This window comes from Oncorhynchus gorbuscha, linkage group LG21 (genome assembly GCF_021184085.1).
Source record: "Oncorhynchus gorbuscha isolate QuinsamMale2020 ecotype Even-year linkage group LG21, OgorEven_v1.0, whole genome shotgun sequence".
NCBI classification, from domain to species: domain Eukaryota; kingdom Metazoa; phylum Chordata; class Actinopteri; order Salmoniformes; family Salmonidae; genus Oncorhynchus; species Oncorhynchus gorbuscha.
The window spans coordinates 46,260,746-46,273,305 of NC_060193.1; the positions used below are offsets into that span (position 1 = coordinate 46,260,746).

General features: G+C 44.8%; 1 protein-coding gene across 1 annotated transcript in view; it reads left to right on the forward strand.

Moving 5' to 3' along the window:
- Positions 1 to 12,560, forward strand: part of LOC124008631 (neuroligin-4, X-linked-like) — an 85,309-nt gene that overhangs the window by 4,815 nt on the left and 67,934 nt on the right. The window contains exon 2 of the mRNA XM_046320095.1: positions 5,643 to 6,426. Within this exon, the coding sequence (XP_046176051.1) occupies positions 5,919 to 6,426 (508 nt within the window). The 5' untranslated portion in view covers positions 5,643 to 5,918. The remainder of the gene's footprint in view (positions 1 to 5,642; positions 6,427 to 12,560) is intronic.

Here is a 12,560-nt window from a genome sequence, read left to right on the forward strand (position 1 = left end):
AGTAAAGTACCCTGAGAGAAATAATCTACTCAGTAGTCTGGAGTATATCCCCCCCCCCTTGCTTGGCTATGATACATGATACTACTAACAGAATGCTGATAGATTGTATTGGAGTGCAGGAGGACCTAGGTAGGCTCATTTTGTGAATGGGGTGCTCTGGTTTTATATGGATAACCATGAGGAAATGTTTCCTACACTGTGGAGTGATTCCCATATGAAACAAATACTAAAGCGTATGCACAGTTGGAGTCGGACGTTTACATACACCTTAGTCAAATGCATTTAAACTCCGTTTTCACAACTCCTGACATTTAATCCTAGTAAAAAGTCTCTGTTTTAGGGCAGTGAGTATTACCACTTTATTTTAAGAATGTGAAATGTCAGAATAATAGTAGAATGAATAATACATTTCAGTTTTAATTTCTTTCATCGCATTCCCAGTGGGTCAGAAGTGTACATATACTCAATTAGTATTTGGTAGCATTGCCTTTAAATTGTTTAACTTGAGTCAAACATTTCGGGTAGCCTTCCACAAGCTTCACACAATAACTTGGGTGAATTTTGGCTCATTCCTCCTGACAGAGCTGGTGTAACTGAGTCAGGTTTGTAGGCATCCTTGCTCGCACACGCATTTTCAGTTCTGCCCACAAATTTTCTATAGGATTGAGGTCAGGGCTTTGTGATGGCCACTCCAATAACTTGCCAGAACTTTGATAGAATGCTTTGGGTCATTGTCCATTTGGAAGACCCATTTGCGACCAAGCTTTAACTTCCTAACTGATGTCTTGAGATGTTGCTTCAATTGTTCCACATAATTTTCCTACCTTTACAATAACATGAATTTTGTGAAGTGCACCAGTCCCTCCTGCAGCAAAGCACCCCCACAACATGATGCTGCCACCCCTGTGCGTCACGGTTGGGATGGAGTTCTTCGGCTTGCAAGCCTCCCCCTTTTTCCTCCAAACATAACAATGGTCATTATGGCCAAACAGTTCTATTTTTGTTTCAACAGACCAGAGGACATTTCTCCAAAAAGTATGATCTTTGTCCCCATATGCAGTTGCAAACCGTAGTCTGGCTTTTTTTATGGCAGTTTTGGAGCAGTGGCATCCTTGCTGTCGATATAGGACTATTTTTTACTGTGGATATAGATACTTTTGTACCTGTTTCCTCCAGCATCTTCACAAGTTCCTTTGCTGTTGTTCTGGGATTGAGTTGCATTTTTCTCACCAAAGAACGTTCATCTCTAGGAGACAGAACGTGTCTTCTTCCTGAGCGATATGATGGCTGCATGGCCCCATGGTGTTTATACTTGCATACTATTGTTTGTACCGATGAACGTGGCACCTTCAGGCTTTTGGAAATTGTTCCCAAGGATGAATCAGACTTGTGGATGTCTACATTTCTTTTTTGATTTTTCCATGATGTCAAGCAAAGAGTCACTGAGTTTGAAGGTAGGCCTTGTAATACATCCATAGGTACACCTCCTATTGACTCAAATGATGTCAATTAGCCGATCAGAAGCTTCTAAAGCCATGACATCATTCTTTGGATTTTTTCCAAGCTGTTTAAAGGCACAGTCAACCTAGTGCATGTAATCTTCTGACCCACTGGAATTGTGATACAGTGAATTATAAGTGAAATAATCTGTCTGTAAACAATTGTTGGAAAAATTACTTGTGTCATGCACAAAGTACAGTCGAGGCCAAGACATTTTGAGAATTTTCACAAAGTCTGCTACCTCAGTTTGTATGATGGCAATTTGCATATACTCCAGAATGTTATGAAGAGTGATCAGATGAATTGCAATTAATTGCAAAGTCCCTCTTTGCCATGCAAATTAACTGAATCCCCAAAAAACATAATGTCAGTGATTCTCTCGTTAACACAGGTGTGAGTGTTGATGAGGACAAGGCTGGAGATCACTCTGTCATGCTGATTGAGTTTTAATAACAGACTGGAAGCTTCAAAAGGAGGGTGGTGCTTGGAATCATTGTTCCTCCTCTGTCAACCATGGTTACCTGCAAGGAAACACGTGCCGTCATCATTGCTTTGCACAAAAAGGGCTTCACAGGCAAGGATATTGCTGCCAGTAAGATCGCATCTAAATCAACCATTTATCGGATCATCAAGAACTTCAAGGAGAGTGGTTCAATTGTTGTCAAGAAGGCTTCAGGGCGCCCAAGAAAGTCCAGCAAGCGCCAGGACCATCTTCTAAAGTTGATTCAGCTGTGGGATCGGGGCACCACCAGTACAGAGCTTGCTTAGAAATGGCAGCAGGCAGGTGTGAGTGAGTGCATCTGCATGCACAATGAGGCAAAGTCTTTTGGAGGATGGCCTGGTGTCAAGAAGGGCAGATAAGAAGCCAGGAAGAACATCAGGGACAGACTGATATTCTGCAAAAGTTACAGGAATTGGACTGCTGAGGACTGGGGTCCAGTTATTTTCTCTGATGAATCCCCTTTCCGATTGTTTGGGGCATCCGGAAAAAAGCTTGTCCGGAGAAGACAAGGTGAGCGCTACCATCAGTCCTGTGTCATGCCAACAGTAAAACATCAATATTTTGTGTCCATGGCCAGGAAACTCCCCAGACCTTAATCCCATTGAGAACTTGTGGTCAAAACCTCAAGAGGCGGGTGGACAAACAAAAACTCACAAATCCTGACAAACTCCAAGCATTGATTATGCAAGAATTGGCTGCATAGTCAGGATGTGGCCCAGAAGTTAATTGACAGCATGCAAGGGCGGATTGCAGAGGTCTTGAAAAAGAAGGGTCAACACTGCAAATATTTACTCTTTTGCATCAACTTCATGTAATTGTCAATAAAAGCCTTTGACACGTAGGAAATGCTTATAATTATACTTCAGTATTCCATAGTAACATCTGACAAAAATATCTAAAGACACTGAAGCAGCAAACTTTGTGAAAATTAATGCTTGTGTCATTCTCAAAACTTTTGGCCACGACTGTAGATAGATATCCTAACTGACTTGCCAAAACTATAGTTTGTTAACAAGAAATTTGTGGAGTGGTTGAAAAATTAGTTTTAATGACTTAAGTGTATGTAAACTTCCAACTACAACTGTACTGTGTTAGGAATACTGTAGTGTTCACTGTAGTGTTTTTGGACTTTATTGTAGTATTCACTGTCATGTTTTTGTGGGCTGAAGTCCTCAAAAGCAGTACAGTGAATACTGTAGTATTTAATGTAGTATACAGTAGTGTTTACTATAGTATAAATGCTGTGGTAAAATAAGAGTAGTATGTACTATAGTAATTACTATAGTGTATTTTTCAGAATATAATGCTGTATACTGTAATATTTACTCTAGTGTGTTTGGGGACATTACTGTTGTATTTAGTATAGTGTTTTTGTTTTATTATATCTGACATAGTAGTGGGGGGCTTTTTCCTTGAGGAAACTTACTGGAGAAATGCTAAACACTAAGCAAATTTTCCATAACCTTCAGGTACGTAGAACTGGGTTCTGAACGGAGATTTCAAAGCAAACAATATGGTCTATACTTGGCATGTAGGTGTGTCACTTACAGGTGGGCACACGTTGGGATACGGGGGAGGGGAATGGGTAGGGTAGATGTGAATGAAATACGGTCGTATTTTCTATATTTTTTGGACAGTGTTTTTGTGGACCGTAGTGTTTTTGCAGACATTTCTGTCGTGTTTACTACAGTTTTTGTGTGTGTGGATAATACTGTAGTTATAAGGGCACAAGGCGAAACGCAGACACGGGAGGCAGATGGTTGAGCTCCGATATTTGTCATAACAAAATGGGTAGGCAATAGCCAGGTCGGGACAGGCGAGAGGTCAAAAACCAGGTCAGAGCCAAACAGTACCAGGCAATATATTTTTTTAAATTGAACCTTTATTTAAGAACACATTCTTATTTACAATGACGGCCTACCAAAATGCAAAAGACCTCCTGCGGGGACAGGGGCCTGGGATTCAAATAAATAATATATAAATATAGGACAAAACACACATCACAACAAGAGAGACAACACAACACTAACGAGAGACCTAAGACAACATAGCAAGGCCGCAACACTTGACAAGACAACATGGTAGCAGTACAAAACATGGTACAAAAATTATTGGGCACAGTCAACAACACAGAAGTTCAATTAGGTAGAGACAACAATACATCACACCAAGCAGCCACAACTGTCAGTAACAGTGTCCATGATTGAGTCTTTGAATGAAAATATTGAGATAAAACTGTCCAGTTTGAGTGTTTGTTGCAGCTCGTTCCAGTCGCTAGCTGCAGCGAACTGAAAAGACGAGCGACCCAGGGATGAGTGTGCTTTGGGAACCTTTAACAGAATGTGCCTGGCAGAACCGGTGTTGTATGTGGAGGATGAGGGCTGCAGTAGATATCTCAGATAGGAGAGAGTGAGGCCTAAGAGGGTTTTTATAAATGAGCATCAACCAGTGGGTCTTGCGACAAGTATACAGAGATGACCAGTTTACAGAGGAATATAGAGTGCAGTGATGTGTCCTATAAGGAGCATTGGTGGCAAATATGATGGCCGAATGGTATAGATCGTCTAGCCGCTCGAGAGCACCCTTACCTGCCGATCTATAAATTATGTCTCCGTAATCTAGCATGGGTAGGATGGTCATCTGAATCAGGGTTAGTTTGGCAGCGATAGGCAGGCTTTAGGTCAGGACAGGCATGGTTTCAGTAATAAGGTCAGAGTCCAAACAGTACAATTGGATAGGTAGGCTCGAGATCAGAACAGGCAGAGTGGTCAGGCAGGTGGGTTAGGTGTCAGGACAGGCAAGGGTCAAAACCAGGAGGGCTAGGAAAAACAGACTGGGAGAAGGCGCTAGGAAAAACCGCTGGTCGACTTGGCAAAACAAGACGAACTGGCACAGAGAGACAGGAAACGCAGGGATAAATACACTGGGGATAATAAGCGACACCTGGAGGGGGGTGGAGACAAGCACAAGGACAGGTGAAACAGACCAGGACGTGACAGTAGAAGTATTCAACAGTACACAAAAAATACAATGTACTACAGTACACATGATCAAGGGATACCACAGTGTGTAGCATAGTATTCTACAGTAAACTTCAGAATTCTATAGTAAGTACTGTAGTATTTTTTATGTGTGTTTTGGGCGGCATCCTTTTTCTCCCCCCTTTTCCAGAACTGTGTACTTGCGCCATTCCTGTCATGAATTTACAAGCATTGGATTGGTGTAATCATTGGCTAGAGAGTTTCCACCACGGTTAACTCCATAATGGCAAGTGTGCAAGTGCACACTTTTAGGTTTTCTTTTATTGAAACTGCTGCTATGTGCAACGTTATCCTGACCATAACGATGTCACACAAGGTAATAAAGCAGTTTGCCAATATAGTATCTCTGTTGTTGCTTCCACTCGAAACCACACTTTTATGTTGTTCTCTATTTCATGCTATTGATTTGTTAGAAAGACACAATTTCATGCCTTGCATCTCTTGCACATTCTGATCATACACAGAGGGGACTTGCAGTCATAGATTTGCTATATGCTCAACAAGCGGACATCTATTGGAAGGGATTTGGACAGCATACTGTATGTAGCCTTTGATGTGTCGAGGATTAACTTACATGTCCCATTCTCTCTTCCCTGCAGGGTAACCAACCAAGCTGAAAGTGGGTCGACGAGCAAAGACATCTGGAGACAAATACAGGCACTGCACCCCCGACCAATGACCTACACGTAGACCCATTCTTTTGGGATGGGGGGCACCGAGTTGCACAAAACTGCTCTGATTGGCTGGAGCTCTGTCTGTCAGCTGTCAATCACAGCCTGAGGAGCAGGTTATTGGTCTGGGTTGCTGTGGGGGGTGGGAGAGGAGTTCCGGGAACTTCCAGGACCACAATCTGCTTGGCTGAGTGCAGCAGGAGCATGTTGAGGGGAGCCAGGCCAGGGGGAACCAGTACCTCTCCATTGAGCTCTGGAGGAGCCACTATAGCCCATGGAATGGGGATGGTCTACCTATCCAAGGTCTACCTTCTCTTATGGATTGGCTTCCTGTTAGCGTCTGTGTGTCTGCCGGTCGTGGCTCAGACCCAAGTCCACCCTGTTGTCACCACGAATTACGGGAAGCTGCGGGGGTTAAAGACGACACTGCCCAATGAGATCCTAGGGCCCGTGGAGCAGTACTTGGGGATCCCGTACGCTTTGGCCCCTACAGGGGAGAGACGCTTCCAGCCCCCCGAGCCGCCCATGTCCTGGCCTGGGATCAGGAATGCTACCCAGTTCGCCTCTGTGTGTCCACAGTACCTGGAGGAAAAGTTACTCAACGACATGCTGCCGGTGTGGTTCACAGCCAACTTGGATACAGTGGTAACCTATATGCAGGACCAGAACGAGGACTGCCTGTACCTAAACATTTACGTGCCAACTGAGGATGGTATGTGACACCTTGACTAACACAAATGTCTTGTTATCCTCCGTTTGTCTTCTTGTTTGATTTGACATTTCACTTTGCAGGTCCATTTGTTCTGAAGCAGTTCAAAGTGGCTGGGATAACTACTTGAACCAGAAACGGTGGTGTACTCTTGATCAAAGTGCGATACTTTTACCAAAGGTGCACAATGATTTTTTGACCGAAGGCTTGAAATGAATGTGGACTACTGTATGTGGTGTAATAGAGGGAGAAAATAGATATTTAGACCTCCCTACTGTCTGAGGGCGTAGGATGTCCCGCTCCTGTCTATTCTATTCTGTAGCAGTCAACCTGCTCCCCTGTTGAATTGGGTGCAGTGCAGACGTCCCGTATGGGGTTTGAGTGAGCACTCCTGACTCGGAGTAGTTCTGACACTTACACCACGGATGTAATGCACTTACCCCCTTCAGGCCCCACCATCAGATTCCTGCAGCGAGATAAAATAAAATAAAGAGCTGGTTAACTTAGTGCAACTGGAACACAGATGTTTAAGGTCGAACCGTGAACTGTCGCTGGGCTGTCGCTGTCTCTTCTGAAGAGACAGACTCTTTCCGGTCTACGAAGGTCAATGTCAAGAGAATTCTCCAATGTATTTATGCGGGAACTCTAGACCTCTCTATGCTACATTTAGCCAGAGCTCTTGCGAGATTAAGTACCACAGAAGGCGATAGATAATCTGACAATCCCAGTCCGGATGCACAGCCTGGGTCGTTACTCTGACACACAATCTCCTGAGAATTATAAGAACAGTTCTTATAATCACTGGCGTGAACTGAAATCTCTATCCCCCGTGTGCAATTTCTCGTTTACGTGTAGGCAACTGGACTCAAATATGTAGGAGGTCCAAGTGTATCCATTCTATCCAGTCATGTCTGTTGCCGTGTGGCTTTACCAATAATGTGACAGGAAAGGTATGGTTGTAGAAGTGGAGTGGATCAAGGGTTAGAATTCTGGTGGACGGATTGCAGCAGTTGCTGCTGTCTATCCGCTGGTTTTAGCAGAGGCCTCTGAACTCCTTTGTCTGTGTATTGGTAATATTAGACCCTCGGGTCATATGACGAGCCTCAGGTATCTTTCATTTGGATACATTATGCCTTCTAACCTGAATTCATAGATGTCAATTACAGAATGCAGGCAGTCTCAAGTATCAGTACATTAGGATACGTTTGCCGGCATTAAAATGTATGAATGCAGGCCATGAATGTTGATGTGTTAAGAATCTCCTGAACTAACGCTACAGTTCTTAGCTCATGGCAATTGGCCCGAAGGAAAGACTCAACAGCTCCTCTTCAGGAGCCTAGAAGACTACTCTCTCCATATTATTTTTGAGTGCATCCAAAATGGCACCTTATTCCCTTACATAGTGCACTACTTTTGACCAGGGCCCCTATTCCCTACTACATAGTGCACCACGTGTGCCATTTGGGACACAGGCTCTGTCTCCTCTTGAGGAGTCAGTGCTTCATGGAAGACATCTCTCTCTCTCTCTCTCTCCCTGTTCTCTCTCTCTCTCCCTGCCCGTCATCCTTACAGACGCCCTCAGAGTTGGCCTTTTCAAATCCTGTGTAATGTGGAGACATCCTGACAGCTCGGGATCAGAAAAGAGGATTTATAGTTTTATAGCTCTCCTTTTGAAATGGACTGACAGATTAAGAACGCTTCCATTGTGTCGTCTGATTTAAGTACAAACGACTGCGCCATATATAGTTCAATATTGATAACCTGCACAAGTTCTGTTCTTTTGTATCCTTTTTGATTGTGCAGTGTGGGTGGTGAATTCTGTTTTGGCTAGCAAGGGTTGGCTTGTGAAAAGTGGTACATTTGGGATTGTATTTTAATGCCAGAGCTCCTTTAATTTGAGGTGCAGTGTCTCTGTGTGTGTGTCTGCGTGTGTTTGTATGTCTGTGTGTGTGTGTGTGTGTGTGTGTGTGTGTGTGTGTGTGTGTGTGTGTGTGTGTGTGTGTGTGTGTGTGTGTGTGTGTGTGTGTGTGTGTGTGTGTGTGTGTGTGTGTGTGTGTGTGTGTGTGTGTGTGTGTGTGTGTGTGTGTGTGTGTGTGTGTGTGTGTGTGTGTGTGTGTGTGTGTGTGTGTGTGTGTGTATGATAGCTCCTGGAGCTGTTGCTGGAGCTGTCTTTATCTGCCTCTGCAGTTGCTGCAGACTGGGTACTACTGCGGAGACCCGGGAGGTAAACCTGTTTTATTGTGAATTAATCAGAGTGAATATGGAGCCTCTTGAGGGCTCTTCTGGGTGAGAAGACAATACCACAATGGGTCCGTGTCCCAAATGGCACCTTTAGGGCTCATAGTGCTCTGGTCAAACATAGTGCACTATGCAAGGAATTGGGTGCAATTTGGGATACATCCCAGGCCTCATCTCTTTCTCTCTCCATCTTTAATTATGAACACCCTCCTATATTAGTTCTGTGTTACTTATCAACACTGGAACAGAAATAGAAAGCAGAAATTACAACAAATGTATTGCTTGTTACCCACATGTGTGCTCCCAGAGATAATGGCCTGTGATTTATCAGATCTTTGTTGGTTTTAGGGGTGTATGGCTGTGGCCCACGCTACAGTACATCCAAAATGGCCCCCTGTTCCCTACATACTGGAGTTGGCTCTGTTCATGAGGCTCTGGTCAAAAGTAGTGCACTATATAGGGAATAGGGTGCCATTTCAGACTCACCTCCATCAATGGGATAGTGCAGCAGATAACCTGTATTCTTGTATTTCATTATGAATCCAATTCTCCTTTGCATAGAAACACAGGAGGGAGAAAAGCTACAGTACATTGAAGAAAGAGAACAAATACATGGACAGGGCTTGAATGACAGCTCAATACAGTATTATAGTAGGTTTACCTTGCCCTAGTGCTTTTTCTTGTGTGAGTGGCTTGTGTAAGAGAGAGCCGTGCTCTTTGGGCCCTTCCCAAATGGCACCCTATTCCCTATATAGTGCACTCCTTTTACCAGGGTCCATGGGGAATGTCCACTGAAAGGGAATGGGGAGCCGTTTGGGACGCAGGCCCTTCTCTGAGCATAAGTAGCCTGCCAATCCCAGTTGGGTTCACAGCACTGGAGCCTGAGCTATTAGCTGCCAGTCTGTCTGTGGTGAGTGTGTGATTCAGACAGCCAGTCATACGCATGGAGAGGCAGGCAAGGCCAAGCAGGCAAGGCCAGGCATGCAGAGAGGGGACAATATCTCCAGGCTAGGTCATGATACAGCACAAATGGCACCTAGAAGGCTGTGGTGTAAAGTTGGTACACTATAGGGACTAGGTTGCCTCCTTAGGGAAGAGGAAAAGGGCTCTGGTCAAAAGTAGCGCACTATAGGGAATGGAGAGCCGTTTGGGATGCATCACTACAAACCTTGGACAACTCTGCACGCTCTCGGTTTTCCCTTTTGACTTTTTCAAGGGCAACAAACAAACCAAGACTCAGTCAAACACTGAGACGGATTTCTTCTTTCATCTGGTCTGACCGATGTGCTGGGTGTCTGTCTGATGGTCGTAACCATCAGACAGACACGCGTGAGGGGGGAGGAGGGGGAGGGGGGAGGGGGGGGGCATTCTGTACAGGACAGATGTGGGAGTTTATGCTTTGCTGCGTTAAACTGACATGGCCACTTGCCTTTGTTTGTACAGCTTGAGATACCGTTAACTGGGAGATTACAGGCCTGTTCAGTTGTGTGTGCGTGCGTGTGCGTGTGTGTGTGTGTCAAGCCTTAGGCCTCATTATGTACTAACCAGCTAGCGATCTAGCGCCTCAGAGACACCAGACCAACATAGTGTCAAAACAAACAGTTATCATAGCAATGTTTGTTGTTTTCTTTAAATTAAATAATAGTTTAATTAGAACTAGAATGCAATCCAAATGGCACCCTATACCCTGTATAGTTAACTACTTGTCACCATGGCCCATAGGGTTTTGGTCAAATATAGTGGACTATATAGAGGATAGGCCCTTATGGAAGATCACAGGAATTTCACGTGAACATGTGAAGTGTTCCAAAAACACATGTTTTCATGTGATTTCACGTGACCTCATGTGAAGTTAATGTGATTACGTGTAAAGCAACATGATCACATCCCACTGGGCACAGACGTCAATTCAAAGTCTGTTCCATCTTGGTTCCACGTCATTTCATTGAAAAGACATGGAACCAACATTGATTCAACCAGTGTGTGCCCAGTGGAAATCAAAGTGTTCCAAAAAGACGTTTTGATTTGACATGGGAAATCATGTGATCTTCCACACGTCTAATCATATGGTTTCTCTTGAAGGCGGGTGGGATGCAACCACAGTCTGAGACCGGCCAAGTGGCTACGCCATGTCACAGGATGCTACTCCTGTCTCAGCTGTCTTAGTCTTAATAATGATCATCGTTACAACTCTGATGGGTCTGTCAGTGAGTCAATCCGCAGTGCCTATCTGAGAATGAAGTCTAGAATCAACCAGGTATTCTCACGACCACAGCAGGCTAACAGTCCAGTTGTCGACCTAGCCATGGCTAATCACGTCATCTTAACAACACGTCCATCTCAAATAGCACAGGACCCAAATCAGACCCCTGTGGAGAACGGGTCAACACTACCTGCACATTACAGTACATACACTATTACAACCCCATACAGCCCCTGTATTCATACATCACACACTGTTACCGGGCTGGCAGTGGAAATCACTGCAGTGTCTCTAATGCCTCATAACACGACTAAATCAAATTAAATCAAATCAAATGTTATTTGTCACAAGGCAGTAGAACAAAGTGGAGTCGCAATTCAACGGCTCAGACACAAGACGCATGTGGCAGGGTCTGCAGGAAATCATGGACTACAAAAAGAAAACTAGCCACGTCACGGACACCGACGTCTTGCTTCCAGACAAACTAAACACCTTCTTTGCCCGCTTTGAGGATATTACAGTGCCACCGTCGTGGCCTGCTAACGAGGACTGCACCCCCCTCTCCCTCCTTCTCCGTGGCCGACGTGAGTAAGACATTTAAATGTGTTAACCCTCACAAGGCTGCTGGCCCAGACGGCATCCCTAGCCATGTCCTCAGAGCATGCGCAGACCAGCTGGCTGGTGTGTTTACGGATATATTCAATCGCTCCCTATCTCAGTCTAATGTCCCCACATGCTTCAAGATGGACACCATTGTTCCTGGACCCAAGAAGGCAAAGATAACTGAACTAAATGACTACCACTCACTTCTGTCATCATGAAGTGCTTTGAGAGACTAGTCAAGGATCATATCGCCTCCACCTTCCCGGCCACCCTAGACCCACTTCAGTTTGCATACCTCCCCAATAGGTCCACAGACGATGCAATCGCCATCACACTGCACACTGCCCTATCCCATCTGGACAAGAGGAATACCTATGTAAGAATGTGGTTCATTGACTACAGCTCAGCATTCAAGTTTGCAGACGACACAACAGTAGTGGGCTTGATTGCCAACAACGACGAAACAGCCTACAGGGAGGAGGTGAGGGCACTCGGAGTGTGGTGTCAGGAAAACAACCACTCACTCAAGGGTAACAAAACAAAGGAGATGATCGTGGAGTTCAGGAAATAGCAGAGGGACCACCCCCTTATCCACATCGAAGGGAGAGCAGTGGAGAAGGTGGAAAGTTTTAAGTTCCTCAACTTACACATCACAGACAAACTCCTGCCGGGCTGTATCACAGCCTGGTACAGCAACTGCACCACCCTCAACCGCAAGGCTCTCCAGAGGGTGGTGTGGTCTGCACAACGCATCACCGGAGGCAAACTACCTGCCCTCCAGGACACCTACAGCATCCAATGTCACAGGAAGGCCAAAAAGATCATCAAGGAAAACAAGCACCCACACCACTGCCTGTTCACACCGCTACCATCCAGAAGGCGAGGTCACTATAGGGGCATCAAAGCTGGGACCAAGAGACTGAAAGACAGCTTCTATGCTAAACAGCATTCCCTAACTCAGAGGGGCTGCTGCCTACATTGAGACCCAATCACTGTCACTTTAATGAAAGGATCTCTAGTCACTTTAAATAATGCCTCTTTAATAATGTGCACATACAGTTGAAGTCGGAAGTTCATATACACTTGTAATCAT